This window comes from Ochotona curzoniae, unplaced genomic scaffold, assembly GCF_017591425.1.
Source record: "Ochotona curzoniae isolate NIBS_2020 unplaced genomic scaffold, NIBS_Ocur_1.0 contig_291, whole genome shotgun sequence".
NCBI classification, from domain to species: domain Eukaryota; kingdom Metazoa; phylum Chordata; class Mammalia; order Lagomorpha; family Ochotonidae; genus Ochotona; species Ochotona curzoniae.
In genome coordinates, this window is record NW_024465649.1 from 7,383,360 (window position 1) to 7,410,254 (window position 26,895).

The 26,895-nt window shown below is 41.9% G+C and overlaps 1 protein-coding gene across 2 annotated transcripts in view; it reads right to left on the minus strand.

Moving 5' to 3' along the window:
- Positions 1-3,065: 3,065 nt before the first annotated feature.
- The window catches only part of FGGY (FGGY carbohydrate kinase domain containing), a 395,820-nt gene continuing 371,990 nt past the window's right edge, over positions 3,066-26,895 (minus strand). For both annotated transcript variants that reach the window (XM_040978475.1, XM_040978474.1), the window contains 2 exons: positions 8,479-8,540; positions 3,066-3,256 (listed from right to left, as the gene is read on the minus strand). In XM_040978475.1, coding sequence (XP_040834409.1) covers positions 3,175-3,256; positions 8,479-8,540 — 144 coding nt within the window. In that variant the 3' untranslated portion in view covers positions 3,066-3,174. The remainder of the gene's footprint in view (positions 3,257-8,478; positions 8,541-26,895) is intronic.

The window sequence follows — 26,895 nt, forward strand, 5'->3', positions numbered from 1 at the left end:
ATAATGTGATTATCTTCAGGTTAATGAGAAATGGCAGATCAAGTCATCATTAAAACCTACATTTTCCAGTCCATTACTCTTCCCTGCTGATCTGGTACCTCCTCAAAGTTGGGAGTCTCCAGAGATGTCTCACAATATCTCTATTGCTCTCCTTGGAACTGCATGCATCAATTCAACTGGCAGGAATCTGGACTGTCTTCTGAATATAAAAACCAACTACCCAGCCTTGGGCTCTCCAGGACTGCATCTCTCATCGATGTCCAATTCAGGCTTGTCATTCACTGTAGCCCAGTGAGATGTCACATCACTGCAGCTTGCCTTCTCCTTCCCACCTCTCTTCCCCTGCATTGTCTTTGATTCTTGTGAAAGCTACATTTATGCTCTTCACATTTGGGAAGCATTTTGCTTAGAAATCTAAAAACCAGTAGAGTATTCCTTGGCAAACTGATCTGCGAAGCAATGCTGGATTCAACTTAAAAGGAAAGCTCTAGTAGGCAATTAGACAAAAATCCCACAAACCATGCTGGCCACACTGTAATTCGTATTCATAAAAGTTAAATATACTTTATGTGGGTGCATTAAATAAACCCTCTTTTGTAGTGCAAGAAGGAAGGACTTTGAGTCATTGCAGGTTTTTATTATTGAGCTATATGCTTGGGCATATAAAAATATACAGAGTTTATATTGTTCTTAAAACACTGCTTGGACAGAGTCAGATTTTCTTAAAGATTAGCCACCTGGCCAGGAAGCACAAAAAGAGCCATGTAGCAATATGTGTTGTGTGCCTATTATAATTTGCAAGGTACTGATCTAGGGGCCTTTCACATAGTTCTTTCACTAAGTCCTTACCAACAACCCTAACAGGAAGATAGCAGGTTAAGTCCATTGTCAAAGCAAGACTGAGAAATGGAGGTTAAGGATCTTCACAGGTGACAGGATGCCAAAATATCTTAGTATTGCCATGGCCCTTGCCTCATTCATGTGTATGTTTTATGTTTTTTTCCTATAAATCAGAGATAACTCAAGGTCAGGTGTGGTGTGGATACAACTTGCCCAAGGGAATTTCCAGCAGGAGTCCTGTCACTAAGTGACAGCAGGGATTCTTCTCCAGCTGTGGCTGCAGGATGACAATCCAGGATTCACACTCAAGCACAGCTGGGTTTCAGTCCCTTCTCCACTAGCACCTCAGAGACTCTGGAGCCTTAGCTTTCTCAACTGCAATGTGTGGTTGGTGCTGCCAACCTCACAGCGTTGTCAATACTGGAGAGAGCACACACAGGGAGGACTTGCTGAAATTGTGGCAGTTCTTTATGTTTGTATCTCCATCTTTTCTAACTCACACAGCCACTGCACTCCCTAGTGCTTTCCGTGAGCAGGTCCAGACCTGTCCTCCTTCTGACTCAGTGCTGATCAGCTTTGGCTCCTTGAGTGCATTTGACATTGGTCTTGACATCTTGCCTTGATTATAGCTCCAGGGCACTGCCCAATCAGCTTTCTTCAGCTATGAATGAACTGGGGTTTCTTCTGTGCTAGTTCGGCTGCATCAGACACACCTATACCTATCTTCACCATGGGCCAGGCCTCAGCCTTCTGTATTCCTACGTGATGTTTACTGTTAGTATTTTGAGCATCTTCTAGGAGACAAGCCTGTAATAAGACAAACTTGGACCAGGCAACTGAGCTAAGTGCTTTGTATGTATTGTCTCATTTAAGCCTTATTACAATCTCATAAACCAGGGCTTATTAGCATCTTCATTTAAAGATGAGGAAATTGAGATTTTGTTAAGTTAAGAACCTTTCTCCAAGTCACACAGCTAGTGAGCAAGAGGTGAAGCGTTATCCCAAGCCAAGGCTTACAGTTGTTATATCACATGGCTTTTCACTCCACTGCTGGCCCTTCCCTTCTCCCCCACTTGATCGCAGATGCACCCCATGGAGCAGGTGTTTTGGCAGCCCCTTCTCACGATGTATTGTGACTGACTCCCTTGTCTGCATTTCTCACAGCAGTAACTCCCTGAGGGAAGAGACTACGTTTTATTCATTCCTGTACCCCAGTGCTTAGCCACGTGCCTGGCACAGTGTAAGTCTTACAAAAAAAAGTTTGTTGACAGAATTGTACTGTTTTTTTTTTCTTCCTACTTTCTGTTCTACATTGCTCAAGTCTCAGTGTTCCCTCTACCCCAACTCATCTGAGCTATGACAGCCCTACAAGCCATTTTAGCAGTTACTTTTGGGTTCAAGATGATGTGTGGGTGTGGGTGACTATGTACCAACATGTGTGTGTATCTGCCTGTGTGGTATCAACATGCCCAGATCAAAGGCACTGAGCCATCACATTTCTTACATTTCCTTTAATCTGGAAACCTACAGCCTCTTTGTCTTTATGACACAGGCATTTTTGAATAATATAGTCTATTAAAGCTGGAGAATGCTCCTCATTTGGGGTTTGTCTGATGTTTCCTCATGATTGGATTCAGACTCTGAGTTCCCAGCCAGGGAGATGTTCTTCCCTTGTCAGGCCATCACATCTGGAAGCACATCATGTCCATTTACCCATCTGAAGTTAATTTTGGTCACCCAAGAGCTTGTCCTATTTCTTCCCTGTATAGCTAACATTCTTTTTACTCTTGCAACTAATAAACAGTCTGGGAAGAGACATTTTAAGACCACGCATGCATCCTGTTATTCGTCGAAATTTCCTCCTGGATCCACTGATGGTTCCTACCTATACCTATCTTTAATATAATGATTAAAAAATAATGATTGTACAATTAAGTGCAAAATACAACCCCAGAGGTGATCCTAATTTGGAAAAATGTCACAAAGGACAGGGAATAAACGTTAGAAATTCTATTCAAAGCAATGGAATACTCTTGCTTTCATTTAGCAGCCAACACTGAATCAATTAGCATGCACAATTACTTCCGCATCAAGTGATGTCCAAGGTTGAGTCCCATAGAGGACCCCGTGACTTTATGTGAAATTTCTGGCACCAAGAAGGAATCTATGCAGAAACTGCCAATAAGCTGTACTATTTTTAAATGGAAGACTCCAGTGCTGTTTGCATATGTAGTTTTCTTTATTGGCATACAATGCAGAAATCATGATATGATATCAAAAGGGCCTCAGTAAGAAATGAAATGATGGAGGTACCCAGTGCAGCCAATGCATTGTTCAGTCCCCATGCATGATTGCCGCGTACTCTTTCTGGTGTTCAACCAGCTTCAGGAATACTCGATATTTCTTGTCATAAAACCTGCAAGAGAAAAAATAAAGAGTTGAAAGATTTCAAGACAAGTATTGCATGGCTTCCCATACATGTGGAAGGATGGAAAGGTAGCCCTCATATTTAGACTGAAGCCTCCCACTTAGCATGCTTAGGTAGTGGACTAGTCAGTGTTCTACTTACATGATGTGTTATTGCCTCCATTGTCAAAATCAGGACATGGGCTTGCTCAGAATGACCTACACAGAGCAGAATAGCTATAGCCTGGAAAAGTTGCAGGTTTAAATTTGTCTTCAAAGTCTTCCTTACTGAAAGGCATGGCTTTAACACTAACCATTTCCTAGCCCATTTTCAATAACTATTTCCTGTATGACTAGTCCCAGGTTTAATGGCTGGTGTAAAACCAAAGCCTGACCACAGAAAAGACATTTTAACCACTTTTCTGGAGTCCCATTTTTAGATTTCTTGCAAACTGCTTTATCTGCAGTAAAATCCTACAGGAATTGACTGATGACTTTCCTGAAGCTGTGCCCTGCCTTTTAGGACCTCACCTCCACCAGTCCTCTCCATCTGACTTGTCAGGTGAGACCTGTTGAACCTGGTATTGGTCATGGATCAAAGAGCAGAGCCACCAGAGCTGCTTAGGCATCACACTCTTGAAGGGGCTCACAAACAACCTGGACAAAGGACATGGCAGGCTTGCAGCTTTCCCCTAGTACTGCTGGGCTGAGGGAGCGGGCTTGATGAGGCTAGTTTTACCTGTCTTAGCAGATTCCAGGATGCTCTGAAAAGCAATCCTCATGAAGGAGCTTTCATACAGGTTTGTGGGCAGGAAAGGGAGGTTGAAGGAGTGATCTATCTGTGTGCACACAGAACCTCTCACTCAGAGCCATGGCCACAGGGGTCAGCCTCTCAACAGTCTACTGTAGGTAGTCTGGTTACTTAAGAGATATTACGGGGTCAGACACAAGGCTGAGAGGTAGACTCTGACGCCTGACTCTGAAGACTAGCCGGGCCCTAGACAAGTTGTGTGACCTTGAACACGGACTTAATCAATCTGTGTATGAATTTCCTCATCTGTAAATGAAGACGACTACCAGATCTTCCTGGTGAAAGCTGTTACATGAATTAAACATGTGGAAGATACTTGGAACTGTGCTCAATTATAAGTACCTATTATGTAATAAATAATACACAACAAAGGTGTTCAAAATTTTATGAAAGATTTTTTAATCTGATATAAAAATTTGAAATCTGCACATATGAAGGCTTTTCAGAATTTTGTGGAAATGCATACTAATGAGAAAACTATGTGCTGATTTCCACATTTTCTGACACTAAAATGAGTATCTTTTCAATTTTCAACAAGCCTTTTGAGTTCCCTTCATATACAGGTACTGCTAAAACCCACTTTTTATGCCTGTGCATTTATTACATTTAGGGTTGACTGTCTCTTTCTAATGTCAATTCTAAGGCAATATAATGCTAAAGAATCCTTTCACTCTGTACGATCAACTTCTTGATATGGAATCGGAAACCTTCCAGCAAGGAAGGGTCAGGACTGCTTCTCACACACTTCAACAATTCCAACTTCAACATCGACCGCTTTGCTGCCGCTGTGTTCACTGCTGATCTTACCTGTGAGTGAGATCACAGGGGCATCTTCCTGATTCTGCAGTTAGCTTATTCATTATAAGTGGCATCCGTGTTGTTGGAATTTCCTTCCTTTGTTTTTTTTTTAAAAAAGATTTATTTATTTTTATTGGGAAGGCAGATATACAGAGAAGAGAAAAGACAGAGAAGACCTTCCATCTGCTCTCTCACTACCCAAGCAGCCCCAACAGTCAGAGCTATGCCGATCCGAAGCCAGGAGCCAGGAGCCTCTTCCAGGTCTTCCATGAACGAGCAGGTGCCCAAGGCTTTGGGCTGCCCTTGACTGCTTTCCCAGGCCACAAGTAGGGAGCTGGATGGAAAGCAGGGCTGCCAAGATTAAAACCAGCACCCATATGGGATCCTGGTGTGTGCAAGGCGAGGACTTTAGCCACTACGCTACCACATCAGGCCCAATTTCCTTCCTTTGTAAGACTAGATAATGTTCTATCATATGCATTTTATTATTATTTGCTTATATTTGCATCCATTTATAAAGATTAGACTGTTCTTATGGTTTTATCTTTGTGAATCATGCCACTCTGAACATGGAATACAAATCTTTTTTTCAATGAGCTTCTTTCACTTGGGGCCGGGAGGCTGCATATAGGGTCATATGTTGATTCCGTTCTTAGTGTTTTGAGGAATTGCCACCCTGTTTCATATAGCATCTGTATCATTCCACATGTTCAACCACAGTGCCCAGGGGCTCCAGTCTCTCATAGCCATGCCAACACAAGTGACTGTGTTGCAGCTGTCCTAATTCATATGAGATGTTAGCTGGTGTTGCTGATTTAAATTTCTCTCACAATTCATGATATCAAATATATTCTCAAGTGCTTCTTGGCCACTTGTATGTCCTTTCTGGAGAATCACTGGTTGAAGTTCTTGGCGAGTTTTGAATTGTCTGTTTTTCTGTTGCTGTTGAGATTTAAGAATTCTCTATATATTCTGATTAATCCTTTAGCAGACTGATGATTTGCACTTCCTTCTATAGTCTGCCACTTTACTTTATCACCAATGTTTTAATGCATAAATGTTCCACAAAAGTGATGTTTCTAGAACTATCTAAATCTGGTGTAGACATAATGTCAAGGTTTGAGATCATCCTAAAAATTTGCTTATGGAACTACAGTCACGAGATTAAGCTTTCCATGACCCTAACTGTTTTAAATGTGCCACAGCCCTTCTCTTCCAAATTCTCTCCATCTCTGCATCCGCTTCTGTGTGGCACAGACCCAAGTAGATGTCTTGTACAGTTAATGATGGGATTCGAAGCAACGAGATGTGAGAAAAGAACTGGAAACGAAACTGGCTGGCTGTTTCTACTTGCAATGCCGTGTTCCACCTGCAGATGGCGATATCGCACTGTGTGTGTCTGACTCTTCCCAAAGCACAGCTGCCAGCTGCCAGCTGCCAGCCAGAAGCCAAGGATGCTTTCCAAAAAGAACACATGGAGTTTACTGAAAGAACTTCAAAACAACCTTCCCTCAAAAGTCTAGGGAGGGAGAGGGAAGCCATAGAGAAGTATCATCTGTTTCTTATTTCAAAAAAGAAGAAAAAGAAGGAGAGGGACTCATCAGTGTCCCTCAGGAAACAGAGCAGGGTGGCAGCCTGGGGCTTCTAGTGCGCATAAAAACTCTGGGCTCTCCATGCTCCTAAGCTGAGCTCCCTGGGGCAAGGACCCATTCCTTTGACCTCTGATTTTAAAGAGGGATCCACTCAGAAGGGCCACAGCCTGAGTGCATTTGGGGAAAAAAAAAAAACCACACTGTAAAAATTAAAAGAAAAATGGAAAGGAAGGAGGAGTGTGGGTGGGTGTCAGGGTAGGGTGGGGGTATTAACATGCTCTTAAAGCTGTATATATGAAACACATGAAATCTGTTCCCTTTACACAAACTTCAAAATCTAAAAAGACATCAGAAACAACAACAAAAGAAAATGCAAAGAAATTGCATGACATTTTTCTGGAGAATTTCCAACTCTGTTAAAAACCAGTGATGTTCCAAGGTCTTAGCACCTTTGCCTGTCAAGTGTGAAGTAAAATTTCTTTTTGTGTCCTAAAACCTAAAGTATGAGTGTGCTTCAAAACCTGAGTGGAAACATGTATTGTGAAAAACTGTACATAGATTTTTTTTTTTTAATGTACCAAAACAAACTAATCTAATTTCATTCTTCCATGGGCTTTCTGCAGTACTCTGGTACTTTCCTAAAAATTTTAAATCATTTACTTCATCTTAAAAGTCACTACGAGTGACTTCATAGGGGCAACTTCTACTCTTCCCCACTTCCTCAGTTTAGTATTATTTTTAAAAGCTTTCAATGTGGTCTACTTCTACCCTTAGCCATTTTAAATTGGCTCTTCAAAAGATCCTTCTAACATCTGCATGTGAACTGTACTTCAGCAAGTCTCACCACTACTTCAGATTCACTGTCTAGCCTGGAGGAGAAGGTTTGAGCCTCTTGAGCATGGTCTCCAAACCCTTGAGGAGCCGACCTCATCCTTCCCGGCCACCCTACCCCGTGCCACTTCCTGCCCTTCTCCATATCATACTCTGTGCTTCAAAACCATGAGTTGTTAGTGTTTAACTCAATAAACCATGCTCACTTTTAGTTCTTACCTACCTTCGTCTGTCTAGCACTTTACTTTAAAACATTCATAGTCATCTAGGAGGCTGGGGTTTGGCCCAAGTCCCCATCAGAGTATCTGGGGTTGGTGGTCCCCACATGACCCTAACTCTCATTTCCTGCTAATGCAGATTCTGGGGTGGGGGTGCTGTGGTGATGGCTCAAGTAATGGGGTTTCTGCCACCCACTCTGTGAAACTGGACTGAGTTCCCACCTCCGAGCTTTGACTCTCAGCTGGCACTGCGGTGAGCCTTGAAGGACTGAACCAGCAGTTGGGGTCTTTGTGTGTTTCTCCTTCCATCCATTGTTCTCTCTGCTTATCAAATAAATAATGTCTTAAAGTCCATTAGACTTTTCCTCCATTCAAAAAAGTTTTACCTTACCTTACATTGTCACATTTCTTTTCTGAGCTATTTTCTCACCTGATAATATTTCTCTTATATAGTGTATCCTGTTCTGAAATGATTGATGTGGATAAAAGAGACTATCATATTCTCCTCTAAATCCTACCTTGTGCGCAGCATAATTCCTTGAATATAGCAGAGGCTCAAAAATATTTGGTCCAACTGGGATTAAATCATTGCCCACATTCCTTTTCTGGCTCTCAATGCCAAATGTGGCCAAAGGTGAAAGAAGGGACAGAGGTTACCCGGTCCTTTGGAAGGAGACATGAAAAAATCCCATTTTAGAATGGAGAAGAACAGATTTGCTGTGTGAGAGCTGGGGGTGGAGTGGGGGGTGGGTACTGATGTGGGAATTCAGTTTGCATTTGACCTCTGGCTCTTCTGATGGGGTTCTATCCCTGCACAATCTTTAGGTAACTGAAGGGACTTTAGCTCTCTAAAACCTAGTTTGCTCAAGTATTACACGAAAGGACTGGAGGGATTCGCTTGTAAAATCTACTCCAGATTTGCAATTGCATGTGTTGTATGTTCTCATTCCTTTGTAAAGTGTATATGAAAAAATAAACTTACTTTTTATCCTCATGTCTTGGAAACACGACTTTTCCAACTTTGCTCATTCTGGCCATTGCCTCCTGTAAAACAGAAAACATGCAGAGGACTGAGTTGGAAAGCTTAGGGCCACAGTGAGGTTCATCACAGGGAAGGATGCCCTAATTAGAATTTACTTCCCTTTAAAAGTGGGCATACAATGTTTTTCAACTGGGACATGAAGAATAAAACACACTGAATATTTACAGTCACATACATGATCTCAAATCCTAGGCTAATAAAGACCTCTGTGATGAGATTCCAGGGAATAAAGAACCCAAAGGTCTGAGTAATGGACTCTAGGGATCAGTGTGAGCAGCTATTTCCCCTCTGTACAATCAGCCAATGAATACACTAACTAGAGACTATGACTAGATGTAGCCAACTTCACACTTGTAATCGAGACAGAATAGTTGAGACTTCTTCAATTTGCCTTCAGCTCTTTTAGCAGCAATCCCTGAGTTCTGAATAAAAATCAGAGACTCTGGCCTGGGTCTAATTCACCTTCTTGTTTGTGGCTTCAGGACATTCCAGTCTCTCTCTCTCTCTCTCTCTCTTACACACACACACACACACACACACACACACACACACACGCACGGATGATATATTGCAGCATCTGGGTAGATGTGCCACAGCGTATGTGACAACATCAGCCACAGTTAGCAGTGGTTCCATTATTACATCCACAGAAGGGTAAAATTTCTTTGGGCAGTCCTCCAAAGTGGTGAAAGAGAGAGAAAAGTTAAGGGCAATGAAGTAAACCCAAACTTTGGCACCCAGAAGACCTGACTGCAGGGAAACTGTAAGCAATAGCACAAAAAAAGGCTCCATCAAATAAGCCCTAGCTTGCAAACATGTGTTGAACTTTAAAGAGGTGGCTATTCTAGGGTTTTCTGTGTACAGCTTCCAATTCCACCACACTTTATGAATTACTCACCACGTCCCAGATAGTATACTAGAAATACTGATTTGCATAAGACATGCTAGTTCCTTTAGTGAAACTCACATACTAGAAAGGGAGGAAAACATAGAAAGATGACTAACACACAGAAGGTTAGAGCAACTTGAGCATCTTCAAAACATATCCCAGGGCCCGGTGCAGTGGCCTAAAGGCTAAAATCCTAGCCTTGAGCGCGCCAGGATCCCATATGGGCGCCGGTTCTGAACCTGGCAGCTCTACTTCCCATCCAGCTCCCTGCTTGTGGCTGGGAAGGCAGTTGAGGACAGCCGAAAGCCTTGGGACCCTACACCCCTGTTGGAGACCCGGAAAGAAGTTTCTGGCTCCTGGCTCCAGATCAGCACAGCACAGGCTGTTGTGCTCACTTAGGGAGTGAATCATTGGACGGAAGATCTTCCTCTCTGTCTCTCCTCTCTGTCTCTCCTCTCTGTATATCTGGTTTTGTAATAAAAATAAATAAATCTTTAAAAAAAAAAACATATCCCAGTGTCCTTCCAGCCACTTCATTGTGACTAACTGATGGGCCTTTAGGTCATTGATGACGACTGGCATGCCAAAGGCTGGTTTATATGTTCAATTCCTGCTTTTTTCTACTTCCCTCAGCTGGAATCCAAGCCACATAAGGAGCAGGGCTTTGTTAACAACCAAGTCTCAGCATCTAGAATATTCCAAAACCTTCAAGTCTCTTTTGTGTGCTGAGCATAACACTCAACATGTATGGTTTTCTCATCATAGACTGGAACTGACATTTACCAAAGCCAAAATAGAATGAGATACCTAAGTGTGATGCTGGAGGTGGGTACCTTCTTTTCAGTAGTTACTGAAAGGTTAAGAAACCTGGTAACTTTAATTTACTGTCATATATACAAATTTCCAATCTTGTCAGGATTGATTCTTCCCCCAGGAGAGCATGAACATTCTCAACGAAAGATCTATTTTCTCAGTCCTCCACAGAGGAGAAAGTACTGCCTGGGAGACCAGATACACTTAGAGTCACCAGAACATTGACAGCAGGAGGAAACAGCAGGCTGATGTAGGAAAGACATGTGGAATCCTGTTGGCTGGGAAACCAGGGAGAAAGGGCCAAAATTAACAGGGGCTTTGTGGAGAGGCCTTTACTGCCAAGGTGAGCAGGCAACACAGCTTTGTGGGTGGCTGCTGCTCCACGCAGGGGTATATGAAGGGCTTTGCTTACCCAAACATGCGGCAGAACACTTCCTTTCACATGCTACCTTCTTTTGTTTAAAGAGAGAGACAGACAGAGAGAGACAGACAGACAGACAGTCAGAAGGTATATCACTTACCTATTGGCTCATCCCTCAAATGCTTACATTAGCTATCTGGCCCAGAACTCAATCTGGATCTCCCAGTGTGGGTGGCAGGGACCCAGATCCTTGAACTATCATGTCTCCTGCAGTGCACATTAGCAGGAAGCTGGAATAGGAACAGATCTGGAGCTCAAAACCAGGCACTGAGACCCGGGCTGACAACTACTGTACCATATGCACATTCCTACAAACCAAAGGTCAATTCCCTTAAAGCAAGTTTGTCTTCTTAGAAGGCTCTCAGCAATTACCACGGTCAGCTTTGCTCCCCATCCTCATTTTGTCCTTGCTTGGTCCATGACTTATGCTTCCAGAGGGGACTATATCTCTGGCCTTCCACTCTGAATCTTGCAAATGCCTGTGGGGAGTGCCCTGCCTTGCTGGGCTGAGACAGCCAGTGTTTGAGGATTATTGCCTTTTGGGTGGGAGCCAGGAAACTTGAATTAAGGAAGGGACTCCAGAAATGTTATTTTCTTCTTTGTAACAGATGTGTGGACAAATGGCAGACACCAGGGAATTCTCCTTTCCTTTCTTCTCATTACCTTTGTTTGTTTCAAAAATAAATTACTGAGAAACAAACACCAGCAACAGAAGGTTTAAATAGAGGTTATTTCGCTTCTTAAAAATTACTCACTTGATAGTTAAACTTGGGCCAGAGATTTATCAACTGCCTGGGAAGGCTATTGCTGAAGATATTTCTGCTTCCACCCTCCCAATCCCACCCACAACCCAGACAGAGTCTTTTGCTCACACAGCAACCTGGGTTTCCCTCCATCACAGCATTTATGACATAGCACCGCCATTTTGTGTTAACACATCGGTTTCCTCAATTTGAATGTGAGCCCCATAAGGCAAAAATTGTTGTGATTATTTTTGGTGCCAAACTCAGCATCTGGCAGGTTGTTTGCACTCAGGGAATGTCTACTGAATGGACAGACTTAAGGATGAGGCACATGACGGAACGTGAAAATGGACATTTTGGCTGAGATCTAAAGATGAAAGATATAAGATACTGAAGTGAACTGGAAATAGACCACCCTGGAAAATTTGTAAAAAGGGTGATAGAAGACACATAAATCAACATCTAAACCTTTCAGCCACATGGAAGGTCAGACAAAGAGATGGAATTTTCGTTTTGTGCACAGCAGGACTTCTTCCAGGAGAGGTGTGAGGGGAGCTCTCCCTAACACAGCTCAACAGAAGGTAGAGCTTCTCTGAGAACAGCAGAGAGGTGCAGAGGTGGTGGCACCCAGTGGTGTGACACCTGCCTGGAGGAGGAGCAGGCATCTGTAGCAGCACTGAGATCAGCCAGCATTGCCCATCTGTTATACTCCCATCTTTCCCATGGGTACTGGGTGACCCACAGATGATAGGGCTGTGCTGGGTTGTCTTAGATCCTGTGTGATATGGGGACCTAAAGAACCTGAAGGAGAACTACTGGATTTCTACGAAAACAAGAGAAGGGGAAGTAGCCAGCTGGAGGACAGACACATCAGCAAGGACAAGGTTACTGAGGTCTCAAAACACCCTCTCTGATAGATCCTATGGAACCAAGAGCAAGTGTCACCAGTAATTAGTCTAGGAGAGCAGAAAGCCCAGCATAGACACTGGCAGGTGAGAGATTTCCTCCTGACCACTTCAGCGCTTCGTAGGAACGAGAAGAGAACTAGGATGCTGGAGGGGAAGCGAAGCTACCTAGTTCTGGCTGTCTTTTCTCATCTGCAGATGCTGGGAACCTGGGAAAGATTTTATCTGATATATGCTTTGATATTTGAAGTTCTTGATTTTATTCATGTCTCACAAATGAAAGAAGACCAAAATACAAAAACAAAAACAAAAAACAAAAACTGTACTATCCAAGTCACTCTGTTAAATAAAGGAACTACCAGGATGTTTAACCAGTGCAGGCAAAATGAACCCCATTGCTGAAAATAGCTGCAAATTAAAAAAAAATGAAGACTTTTTAAAAAGTTCTGGCTCACAAATTGTGTTAGTGTTATATAACTTAATATTTTACCCGAATGTTCATTTTTCCCCTGATTTGAAAGACACACAAACACACAGAGAAAGAGAATGAGAGAGAAAGAGAGAGAGAGAGAAAGAGAGAGAGAGAGAGAGAGAGAGAGAGATATGGGCTGTGGGGATAGAGTGTTCCTGTGTACTGTTCACTCATTACATGCCTAAAATACTAGCTCGGGTCAGGCCAAAGTCCGAACAAGGAATTCAGTCGAGGCTGTGCCTTAGTGGGAAGGTAGAACTGGGAGCAAAGCTGCTCCTCAAACCCAGGATGCAGAAATCTCAAGGGTAACTTTAACCCTATATAGAACTTGTATATAACTTTTTTTTAAAAGATTTATTTTTATTATTATTTTTTATTGGAAAGGCGGATATACAGAGAGGAGAGACAGAGAGGAAGATCTTTCGTCCGATGATTCACTCCCCAAGTGAGCACAACGGCCGATACTACGCCGGTCCGAAGCCAGGAGCCTCTTCCGGGTCTCCCACGCGGGTGCAGGTTCCCAAAGCTTTGGTCTGTCCTCGACTGCTTTCCCGGGCCACAGGCAGGGAGCTGGAAGGGAAGCGGGGCTGCCGGGATTAGAACTGGCACCCATATGGGATCCCGGGCGTGCAAGGCGAGGACCTTTAACCACTGCGCCACCGCGCCGGGCCCGTATATAACTTCTTAAACACACCTTATATGTGCATTATATATAGGATGGGGATATATTAAATGTTTATAGGTTGGGAAACATTCGTATTTTTTATTTTTCTTGGCCTGATTTTTGTGTTTTCCAAGCTTTCTACAGATACACAGACATACACATACATACATATATACACATATATGTTTAATAATTATAGAGAAAATATAAATATACTGTATTATAGATTGTAAGAGAAATGTTTCTTGGGTATTGTATAGCACTCTGCTCATTGCCTTTGTCCCGGAAGGCAGGGCTGGTTACAGGTAGCGGCTTCAACGTGCAGAAGGCCCAGAGACACAATGCACCCCTCACACACAACACTGTGGCACTTCTCCATTTCTCCAAGTAATTAACACAAAACTGAAACCTCATGAAACCACTAGCTGCAGTAAATCTGGAAATTACCACAGCATAACAATATTAATTTATTATGGAAATGCTGACATGGGCTAAATATAGTTAGCCCCACAATGTATTTCTGTTCAAAAGGGCTTTCTTGAAGTTGGCTTCCAAATTCATACTCTTTGTCAGCAGGCAGGAGCTGGGCAATCTTCATTTGCAGCACGCTACCCTCTTTGAGAGTCTAGACAGCACAATGAATACAGTGACTTTTCTTTTTTGCCCACACAATGGGAGCTTTTTAAAAACAAAATATTTTGTAAAATAGCATTTTAATCACTTCTTTTATTTCGCTTTATAAGGCAGAGCTATATATAAACCATGAAAGTTCACATTTGATTGTCACTTCTGAAAGCCAAGTAGGTTTCTGGAGGAAAAAATAGGGGCCCTGTACCATGGCCATGAAAGGCCACATTCATGAGTTGTGACCCTGCCTTGGCGTGTCAAGGGCGAGATAGCAGTCAGCGCACACAGCTCACCACCTCTCTTGAGGCAGCACTGGCAATCACCAGGCCTCTGGTGGGCAGAGGAAACACCCACTTCTCGTGTGTTGGGCCTGGTCTGAGAGCCAACAGAGTTGTGGGCTTTGTTGGGTAACTACCAGGAAAACTGGGCTAAAGGAAGAAGGGGCTCCTGAGGACCCTTGGAGAAGCTGTGAATTCCCTGAGTGAAAGAGTGATGCTGACAACCTTGGGAGCAGGGGATCTGATATTTTCATGTCTACCACGGGCAACTGATAGCTTCAAGTCTTTGGGGGGAAGAAGGCCAGGTGACCCCGCCATTGTTACCAAAGGCAGGGTAACCTTGGTAATTTCTGAGATCGCCATCTAAACAGCAGAGTAACTTGAGACCTAGCATGGAGGGGATGGCTCTATTCACCTACCGGAGGCAAAAAACCTCCCCACTGCAGGCTGAACATGGTCCTGGCACTTGATGTCTGCCGCACTGCTGAATCAGAGAGCAATGCCTCTGATAACAGAGGCAATATAACCTCATTAAAGCCAGTGTTTCCTTAGCAGCATACAGACTTTCCAAGGAATGTTCAAGATGAGCCATGTGGAATATTTAAGAAAATACTAGATTGTCACCTCTATGATTTTAGGCTAAATAAACTCATAAAAGCTTACCAGCATTTAACATGTGGCTTGGCAGGACATCTGTGAGTGGGGCCTCACAGCAGGTAGTCATGATCACCTAAGGGCTCTGGAGTGGACACTGGGAGCTCTCTAACACCAAAAGGATTAGCAGGATGGCCCTCACTGGTCTGTGCTGTCCTTCCAGCAGTTTCAATTTAGATATAAGTTTATAAGATGGTGATACTTTCACCAATCAACCTTTTAAATGGTAAAAATTGTTAACACCTCCTCAAACGAGGCAAGAGAAACCAAGAAGTCCAAATTGTTAAGAAGACTGATATATGGCTATACAGCCACAGACAAAGCCATTTAGAGGCCATCAAAAGTTATGACACACACATTTAGTGTATTTTATATATTTCATAGTGTTAGCATGAAGCCATTGTGATAGACAAAGACATCTGGAATAATTTTACTTCTGTGATATTTCATCTATTTTGTAGCTTAAGTAATCGCCAGAATATGTTTACACACTGTCATAATTTAATTCATGAAATGTATTTATTACATTAGGTTTCAGTGTATTAGTTTGCATGCCCCAATTTTTTCAATTGATATATGAGTATACAGTCAAAACCTTGCGATGCTCACTGGCTCAACAGCTGACTACCACTCCATTGCCATGTTCAGTGTTGAGCCAACATTTATTTGGTTCTGGGAATTGAGCTCATCAAATTCATGTACATGTCCTATTCTGCAGTTGAGAATGATTTAATAACTTGGGTGTTACTTTTCTCCACTTTGTGCATAAAGGGACTAACCAGAGTCGCTAGAAGCAACTTGTCCAAGCTCATAGAGCAGACAGGTAGGAAAGTCAGAATTTGAAGCCAGTTCTGATCCCAGGTCATTGTTGAACCCTGCACTCAGACCCAATCATACCATCCTCTTGAAGTGGGAGTCTACTGTACTTGAGTTCAAATCTCAGGACTGCTACTTGTGAGTTGTGAGCATAGAGAGCCAGAAGGTACTGTGCCAGATGCACCGACACAGCATACTGCACCTTTCTTCTGAGACACTTACACAGCAGCTCTGAAACACACCAGTCTACCCTCTTGAGGAGCTCTGACTCATCTTCCTGGAACAGCCAGTTCACATGCTAATGTGTGGGCTGAGGCACATGACCCTGCCACAGAAAATACATCAATGTGATTTTCCTCCAACAAGCCTTGAAAAATGGCTAGTTGTTCTTTTACTTGTTTTCCTTCTTTTCTTACTCTCCGACCTGCACCTGGTGTTCTGTGCAACCCCTGTGCACTGGAGACAACAATGCCAACTGAGAAACAGGAAGGGAGAGAGAAAATAGAGTGGGAGAGTCTTCAGCATTAACCCTGAAACAAACTAGTTCCTTGTTGAGAATGTTAAGTACACCATTGATGCATACACACACAGCTTTCTTAAACTACTGATCGTATGGGTACATATTTATCCAAATTCACCAAAAACATACACTTCAGATCTGTTTTACTTTATGTACATCATATATCTTAATTAAATTATAGAAGGAAAATAATAAACCATGAATAGGTCTTTGTGTTAGTATGTTTCTATTTTACTTAATCTTCAATTCTAAATATTCTAAAAGGAAGTAAAAAATTGGGTGCCCAATTCTCAAATTTACCTCTGAATAATATCTCCAGTTAGTCTCTCAATCATAAATGAGAGGAGGGGCAGAGACTGTGCTTTTATAGGAAATGGAGATGACAGTAGAAAGACACAGAGATTTAGAGGTAAATGGACGATGGTTTCAGTCTGAACTGTGTGAAATAGCCTCGGGTTTCCATCTGTAGAATGGAATATCTATTCACAGTATGTTGCAGATTCCATTGTTAAGTCTTTCTGATCATCACCTCCAAACTTGTCTACCGATTTCGACTTTGGCCCCTCACAGCAATCGTGGTCACTGTGACTGAAATAAACACTCTCTGGGTGGGTGGGTGTTTTATACAGCAACTAGGATGCTGTTTGGGGTGTCTGTACCCCACTTGCGAGTGCTGGATTTAGTTCTGGCTCTACTCTTGACTCCAGCAATTTGCTGATGTGCATTGCGGGAAGCAACAAGTTCTGGTTGAAGTTTCTGGCTCCCTGCAACTGGCATGAGAGACCCCAACTGAGTTTCTAGTCCCTAGATTTGGCTCGTCCCAGCCCCTCCAGTGTTAGGAGTGTTTAGGAAGTGAATTACCAGGTGGGACTAGGAGTCTCTCTCTGTATGTGTGTACATGTATAAATTGAAAAATATTTTAAAAGATTGCTTAAGTTTGGCATTGGGCTCTACCGATTTCTAACTCCATCATCATAGACACCTGCCTTACTTTCTTTATGTATATTTCCCTATCGGAAAATGGGTAATAATGGCAGTAACCTCCTCATAGGATTGTTATTTGGGTCTTTTGAGTGACTAGAGTGAGAGCACTTTGGACAGCAATAGTCTTTAGTCCTCACATGCCTGTATCCTACTAGCATGCAAGCTCTGTGTGGCCAGCAGCTCACTCACTGCACGAAGGGCATTGTCTGGCCAGAAAAGGCAGTGCCATCAACACTAGTTGAATGAATCAATGACTGAAAGAGATAAGATTTTAATTTTGGGGATGTGTTTACCTATATACTGCTGACACCAAATGTCTGGGATGTTCTCTTTTACCAACTAATTCTTTAACTATACAAATACCAATAATAACATTAATTGCCTGGAGTTACTGTCAGACTCAACACATTTAAGGACTCAGTCCCACAGAACTGCTGCCAATTCAGATATCAGTTCCAAGTTCAAGGCTTGTTCTTCTAATTAATTGGTTCCCACAATCCCCCACTCCCAGGTTTGACAATTTGCTTGAATGGGCTCAGAGAGCTCAGGGATGAAATTCACTATTATTAGTTTATGATGAAGGATATATGTCAGCAACAGCAGAATGGAAGAGGGACATAGTACAAGCTGTTGGGCAAGAGGTACGGTGAGCTTCCACACGCTCTCCAGGTTTACCGTCTCAGAACCCTCTGTGTGTTCACTAGCCCAAAACATATATGAATGCCATCCTTTAAGAATTTTTAGGTAAACCCTATCACAGAGCCAAAATTGATTAAATCATCAGAATGCGGGCAAACCCAACCTCTAACTGTCCTCTACAGAGACTTAAGAGAAGGAATTGAATGTTCCACTCTTCTAGTCATGCCATGGTCCTTCTGTTGAACCAAAACTGATACTGAAGCTATGAAGGTGTTCTTAGTCATTGGCCATTCATTTGTATATGCAAAAACATTTATGACTCTGGAGATCCCAAATTTTTAGGAGCTATGTGCCAGGAACCACAGGTAAACTCCAAAGTATTATTTTTAATACATTGCAGTCTCTTTTCTCTTCCTTTAAAAATCTGCCCTGGAGTTCCACTGCTTTTGAATGAAACTCAGATTTCACACAATAGTCTGGTACTTCAACAAGGTACTTGAGCCAGCATCCCATCTTGCCTCATGACTGCTCCCTCTGCTGGCCATGCTGAAAACACATTAGTCACCTTGAAATACCCCAAGCTTGCCCCTCTCTGGGGTTCTTTCACCTTTCTCAGGATTTCTCTGCTCTTGGGTCTCTGTTGGAAATTTTCAAATGATTTAGGACCTTTTCAAGTATACTCTCTAAAACCCACTTTGTACCACACTTTCTAGAACAGTCAATGTTTTCTGAAAAATAGATATCATGTCATCTCATTTTCTTGTCTTCAAAACCCTGCATGGTATATAGCATCATCTAAAACCATATTGTTAATTCATTATTTCATGGCCTACCTCTCTCTCTCTCTTTCTCTTTAGCCCTTGTCTCTGCTCCTCATTTCTGAACTTAAGCTATATGGCTTATTCTTCATTGTTGCATCCCTAGCTTTGAGTAGGACACTCGAATAATGCTATGCTGAAAGCACTGATTAATTGAATGTATATTTTATACAAAAGACTGCATACTGATCAATATACATATGAGAGAGAGAGAGAGAGAGAGAAAGAGAGAGAGAGAGAGAGAGAGAGAGAGAGAGAGAGAGAGAGACTGACTCTTACTTGATCCTGGTAAACATTTGAGTTCTTACCATCTAAAGTTAGAGTGAAGAAAGTGTCAGCAAGGCTCAGTGACTTGCCTCAGCCAGTAGTAGAAACATGTTTAAACACGTGAATAAGATCAGGAGCTTTCACTAGGGAACTCGAATGCACAGGCAGATCTCCAGCTTCAGCTCAGGACAATTTATCTTCCCTTAATTACTTTGGGGCCCCGTTATAACCCTGGAAGTTTGCATTCTCCACTGTCAAAGACAAATTCAATTACAGTCATTATATTGTGATTAAAAAGGCAGGAAGGTGAATTCATTGATGTAGAGAAAGACTGTTCATATTAACTTTTGGAACAAACCAAATCACTGCCAGCTGTATGACCCTGAGCAAGACCTTTTCCTCCCTGCAGCTCACTTTCCTTATCAGCACAGTGAGGGGGTTGGATTACATTATCTCTACAGCCTTTGCCAGCTCTGTAATCTGTTGGTTCCATGCACATGTATTTCTTGATTAACTCACAGTTGATACATTATTCCTTACTTCCAGTGGTATTTTATTGGAGTTTTACCTGGCCCATTCTGACAAAGAACATACCCACCATGGTATCCTAGCAAGAAAGAGTTCCCTTACAATATAATCCTGGTTTAATATGGCACACACAGTATGTCTACAGGAAGGAGGGCTACCCAACTCTGTGAGAGGTGCAGGTCTGAATAGGCAGCCAGAATGCTAAGGGATGGTGCCCAAATATTAATAATGAGCAAGCATGTGTCCTAGATACATGAATTTGACTTGCTACTTACAGGTTTTCTAAAGGCGAAACCTCCCACATGCATCTTGCTAAAAACATCAAATAGGCTACAAACTTCAGAAGTAAAACCCACTGCTCTTATAATAACTTACTGTCAACTGGAAAAGAAAGGATCCTGATTACTATTTCTGACTCAAAAGGTAGAAAAAAATGCAGCAAACTTTGAAAGAAATAATAAAAATAATCACAGTAACTTGATGAGAAGCACAGTGGTGGCAAACAGTATTTGGAGAGTAGTTGCAATAACCTGAAACTGCATTAGGCAGTTTACATATTTTATATCCCTTCATGAAAGCTAAGAAAACTCCTAGAATCTTTATTAACAGTGTAGTATAGAGTCTGTTACTATATAGTGCACAATCCAACTGCTAGCTCTGCTTGGGGTACATTGCTTGAAATCTCTGATCCCATATCACAGTGCCTGGTTTGCATCCTGAAACCTTCACTTCCATGCCAATATCCTGTTGCTGTGAATCCTGCAAGGAGGCCAATGATAATTCTAGTGTTCCTGACATTTGCAGGAGATCTGAATTCAGTTCATTGCTTTGGCCTGTCCCAGTCCTTGATGTTGCTGACACTGGGCAAAAAAACCAGCAGACAGACTATTCTGTCTCTGTCTCTCTTTCTTTGAAATAAAACAAACCAACAAACAGAGTTTCAATGTCCTTATCGTATAACTAGAATTTAAATTCCTATAATAACTTATATACCTGCTATATTTGCTAGATATTTAACAATATAGACATTATTATTACTATTTTTCCCAAAGTTGCAATTATGTATGTTTCAGGTTGCCGGTATATGTGCACTGGAGAAGATTTGGGTATCAATATTCTCCTGGCTCCTCATGCTCACTTACAAATATCACTCCAAGTACAAGCAAGAAAAAAAGCCTGCTCCTTCAAGATTTATCCCACTTAATGGCAGATATACAAAAACATATATCTCAATAGCATCTCACTTTCTGTTGCCATCAGCCCAGGCTTCCAATAAAGTAGACTAAAGCTCCTTTATCACAGCTTCCCATTGGATATTATTTGTTATTATCATGGAAGAATTCAACATCTATAGCAAACATCTAGTCAGGACATATTTTGCTTACCATGGTAAGGAAGTAACTGAGCAGGCCAATGGGACTATAGCTTTGGCAAGTAAAAATCTTGAAACTGTGCATGATCTAAACAAACCAGAAATCTCCTTTGTCTGCTTTAAAGTTAATGCTTTACCAGGACTTTTGTTTTGGTATGCAATCAGAATTCAGCAAAGGATCAATATTTTTATGATATTCACATAGTCAACAATAACTGAGCTGCAAGGTGTACTGAGTTGTCACTAGGTCAATGGCTCTGTGTGTTTGAGGGTAGGCATGGTTTTTGAGTTCCACGTCTTGGATAAATGTGTGTTTACTTATGCAGCTCCTCCACTAGATGTGGAATTAGACACTTTACATTTCCTCTGTAGTCTGAGAAATTGATATACGTAATATAATACATACTTGTTACAGGAATGAAACATTAAAAGTTTAAAAATATTAAAAAATTAATAATTCCAGAGAGGACTGAGGATGTTAGAATTAAGCAGCTTTAGAGTCATTCTCAGTTGTAGTTTTTGGAACTTCCCAATGGCCAGATCAACATATTCTTCATTGTTATATGTTTAGTTAGCTAAAATCATAGGCGCTGGACAGCCTGGATTGGTACCTGGGTTGTTTTCCTGACTAACTGAATGATGTAGGCTACTTACCAACTTCTGTGTCTCAATTTACTCATATGAAAAACAGAAATAAGTGACTACCCATATGGTTGCTAAGAAAAAAAAAAGTAGGCAAATTAAATTAGGGCCTTTGTTAAAGAGTTGAAATAATGTGTTATTTTTATCCTAAAATAGTATGTTCATCTTCTCCCCAGCTCTACATGGTGTCTTGTAAAGTCTCTTAAGTGCTACTATTTAAAAGCAGCACTTCCTGATCTGCTGCTATGTATGATATGCTGCCTGGGCAGGGGAGTGGTAAAGAACGTGGAATGCAGGGATCACTCAACACCCAACACCAGCGGATGTCTCCGGCTAATGAGCGGAAAGATGAGGATCAAGCAAAAAGGAGGCTAAAGAGAACAAAAGCTGTAGGAGTTTGTAGGTCTGCAAATATTAAGTTGACTTTTAAGCTGGAGTTCCAGCTTTTGACATAAAATGAAAACAACAATATCAACTGTGTTCATGAACATGTGTCTGCTCTGGATTTCAGAAGATAGGTGGAACTCCATCTGCCTCCCTCTGGTTACTACATTATAGACAAATACATGGTGTCCTGGAAATCAAGAGGTTCTGGTCTTGTATTTGTCTTATTTTAGGCCGTGTTACATTGAATGACTTGGTCCTTTCCTTTGGAAGTGTCCTCTTCTTCAAAATGGGAGATTGGAGCCAGAAAATGGAGTTATTCTGTTCAACAAATTAGTAACTCACCTATTGGTGCTGGGTATAGTGCTATACACTGTGGAAATGTCTAGAAGCCAGAGGGTGCTCATTTCTGACCTACTATGAATGCAACTGGAAAAACAAAAGTGAGAGAGGAGAGTATAAAGGGACTTGTAGAACTTACTGAAGGTTGAATATGAGTGGCCAGGTAAGAAATGTTGAAGAGGGTTCTAGATGGAAGGAAACCCAACATGGCTGAAAAGTTAGAAGGGAATGTGTGATAAGAAATGAAACTACACAAGCATATTGGAATCAACTTTTACATGGCTTCAAATCATGTTAAAGATTTTGACATTATGTCAAAGTCAGGGGAAAGACAATGGAGAGTTTTAAGCAAGAGTGATCCTATTCATGCTTGTAAAGGACAGTTGAGCCGATGTATAGGGAACAGATTAGAAAATACTGAACTGGGCCCGGCTCGACGGCGCAGTGGTTAAGGTCCTCACCTTGCACGCCTGGGATCCCATATGGGCGCCAGTTCTATCCCGGCAGCCCTGCTTCCCATCCAGCTTCCTGCCTGTGGCCCGGGAAAGCAGTCAAGGATGGCCCAAAGCTTTGGGACCCTGCACCCGCGTGGGAGACCCGGAAGAGGCTCCTGGCTTCGGATCGGCATAGCATCGGCCGTTGCGCTCACTTAGGGAGTGAATCATCGGACGGAAGATCTTCCTCTCTCTCTCCTCTCTGTATATCCGCCTTTCCAATAAAAAAATAATAAAAATTAAAAAATATAAAAAAGAAAATACTGAACTGGATAAAAGGAAATCATACAAGACTCTCTTTGAATAGTCCAGGTAAAATATGAGAGTAAACTAGTACCCTAGGAGAGCGACGCGGAGGACAGTGGATGGCTTCCAAGTGGCCTGGAGGTATGGCAGGAAAGATTACTTAGATGCTGTACCTGTTACAGATGGTGCCACATTCTTGAAAGGTATGTCCTTTTTACATATTTTTAAGATTTTTTTAAAAGATTTATTTATTTTTATTGGAAAGGCGGATACACAGAGGAGGAGAGACAGAGAAGAAGATCTTCTGTCGATGGTTCACTCCCCAAGCAGCTGCAACGGCTGGAGCTGAGCTAATCCAAAGCCAGGAGCCAGGAGACCTCTTCTAGGTCTCCCGCGCGGGTGCAGGGTCCCAAGGCTTTGGGCCATCCTCCACTGCTTTCCCAGGCCACAAGCAGGGAGCTGGACGGGAAGCAGGGCTGCTAGGATTAGAACTGGCGTCCATATGGGATCCCTGGCCTGTGCGAGGTGAGGACTTTAACCACTATGCTAGAGCGCCAGGCCCAAAAAGTATGTCTTACAGGCAAAGGTAGAGATAATGAGTTTGGATTTTCACATTTAAATGGAAATACCATTGATTTAATCTGAATACCTTTTACCTTACCTGTTATAGCCTGAACATTATCATTTCAGTAAGTAATCCATACAAAAATGATTAGATAGTCCACCTTATTTTATTAATCTTTCACGTGCTTTACAAACTGTGATTTGGACTAACCACATCTCAAAGGTTCACCAACTACCTTTAGCAGTGACTACCACATTGGGTCCATAGATCTAGATAATTCTTTTCCATTTTAGTATATTCAAGAGGCAGAAGGTTAAAGATAGATAAACAGAGAGAGTTCAAATCTGCTGCTTCACTCTAATAGCCTTAGCAGAGGAACTCAATCCAGGTGTCCAATATGGAAGGCAGGAAACCAATTATTTCTATCATTACTGATAACTCCAATGTTCTGCCAGCAGGCAGCTGGAATCAGCAGTTATAGCAAGGGAATGAAATCTAGGTACTCTGATGCGGACATTAGGCCATTAGGCCAAGTGTCTACCTCCTGAGAGCATATGTAAATGGTGAGTTGGAGTTAGTGTTGCGGGAAGACTAAATATATAGAAATGACAACAGATCATGGATGGAGAGGGTTGTCAGATGCAGTGGGAGAAGGAAGAGCCTCCAATAACAGGTGGCACAATTCCTCTTATAACAAATGTAGAGGACAAAAACAATCTGTGTCTAGTTATAATCAGTTGTGTGCTGATAAATGTTCAACAACTGTTTACACCAAAAAAAAAAGCTCCTTAATTTGTAGCCTTTACCCATTTCCATGCTATAAATACTTCTACTATGGACACTTTTAAGCTCCTGACAATATTAGTCATTTATTTCAGGAAATTCTCTGTTTCATATTGAGACATGCAAGTAGCTTAATAAAAGGTTTGTTTAAAAAAATCTTTGGAGAAAGAAACAAGTACCCGATGAACAGCAAGAGTGGGGAACCATTACTATAGGTTAGCCTAGAGGAGCAAGAGGGAGGAGTGGTTCCCATCTCCATAGGAGTTACGATCTCCAGCAGATGGAAGGTAGACGGGTGAAGCTCAGCTGCACCTACCTAGCAAGGCGACAGCTGAAGGAATGAACCCACTCATTCTGCCCTTCAGGCTCCTGTAAATACCTCCCTTTGGCCAAAGTCAACTTGAATCTCTGGGTAAGGAAGAGTTTCTGCCGATAAGCAATATGCCTGTAATAGAAATCTGCGTTTGGTTTTACATTTCAGAAAACTGGATTCATTGCAGATTATGATTTGCTAAGTCAAGAACAATGATGAAAAAGCGAGGCCTTTACGTGCAAATTGACCATGTGGAAAGAGAGAAAATGAGTATGAGGAAGAGTTTTAAAAATTCTCCAACAGTCCTTCAACATACATGATAACTCAATTTTAGAGACATGGAAACTAAAGCTCTAAGCACACTGTGATTTGTCAAAGTCAGCAAGTATAGTTAGAAGGAGGCAGATCTAACTAGAAAGCATTTTCCATCCTACTGTCCCTCTGCAAGCAACTGTGTGTGTGGTGGTGGGAATGGAATGGGTGGGATATTTGAAAATTCATTTTAAGATTTTTTTTGTTGAAACTAGAATATTACTGGAATTATCTATGCCCAAGCTATACACTTGTGTATACTAAAAAGCACAAACTCACAGGACTCTTTTGAACAGTTTTGATACTCACTGTGGATATACAAGTAAAGAAGTGGAAAAGGAATGTGTAAAGCTATTGTGAAATGAAAGTGGACTCAGGCCTCACATAGAATGCTTTGCACCTCTCTCCCCTCAAAGCAGTACCTGAACAGGTGACTCTTTAGTCCAGTGGTCTGGACAGAAAGGGCAGAGAGAGCGTTGCAGGGTGTGTAAGTATAACCCATATACACTTAGGAAAAATAGCATGAACAGAATTCTTCAGGGACAACGTTTTCTGTGTTGAATAGTATGTGCTTTAACAAAAGGATAAAAAGAAATCTGAAATGAGGCTATAATCTGGGAATGGAGGTGAGGAAGTGATGGCAGTCATTGTGTTGGCATTCTGGTAATGTGACCTTTAGACCTAATCTCTCTTGACCTATTCATGAAATTTTCTCATCTATAACATTTGGCCAGCCACTCAACTGGCAGTTGTGAGGATTAAATGAGACCATGATGCAAAGTTCCTTGCAAATGTCAGTGCTCAAGAAAAGCTTCATTCTTGTCACATTTCTGTCCCTCGCTGGAACATCACCTTTGATTGAACCATGTCTTCCATTTCTCAGAAACACCACCTTTCTCTTGGCATTCTCTTCACATTGCAGTGGTAGTGCAGATTCCCAATCATGATTACTCTAGCTTTTTTATGTGTTGTTGTTTTGTCACTTTGGGGCCATGGTCTGGGCTTTGAGTGGCCATTCTGGGGAAACCACAACATTTTGGATCATAACTTTTCCCCATTTTTGAAGAAACACTAAGTGCATTTGTTACCTTTTATTTTGCCATCTGGTGCCTGATTTGGCTGCATCTGTGTTTACTTAATCACTTTAGGCGAAGGCTGAGTTTACATATGGGGAAGGAAGAGAGGGCTTCTCTGATTTCTTCCATATGTTCATTTATTCATATATTATGATTTTTGTAATCTCACCAGCACAGTTTCCCTCAGACAATCCTGAGACTGTTCTCTAGAGACCTACTTATTTGTGTGTTCAGCTGGGAGTTCTGAGAAAATTTTCTTCATGCCCATCTCCTCTAGCCGAACTCATCTCGTGACTTTCAGATGGTACAAAATTACTGTTTGAACATAGGAGTTGATGTTCAAAATTCTTTTTGAACATAGGAGTTGATTTGATTGGGTTGATTTTGTGGCAAGAGTCAGGAAACTGGGGGCCATTTGGAAACGATGTGAATTCAGCAAGTTCTGTGTTCACTGTGGTCCTCCGTGTGCTCATCGCACATCAGAAGGTGTGGGTTGGGTCAGCTGGGTCTCCCTTAGAGCCCCCACACACCTGATTTTCTGTTTCCTTCTCCTGCTCTTCCACTTTGACTGAATTTCTGGGTCCCACGGATCAGAACATGGAGTTCCTGTGTGTTCCTTCCTTAGTTTTAGTCCTGAGTAGAGGTGTGTCAACAGGAGAGGGATCTAAGAAAGGAACCCCATCTCTTGTGTACTGCATGAGTGAAAGAGCATAAGCTCTCTTATTTTCTGCAGCATACATGAGACTCAGTTTAGCATGGCAACAAGAGCCCTGGAGACAGAGACCTGGAT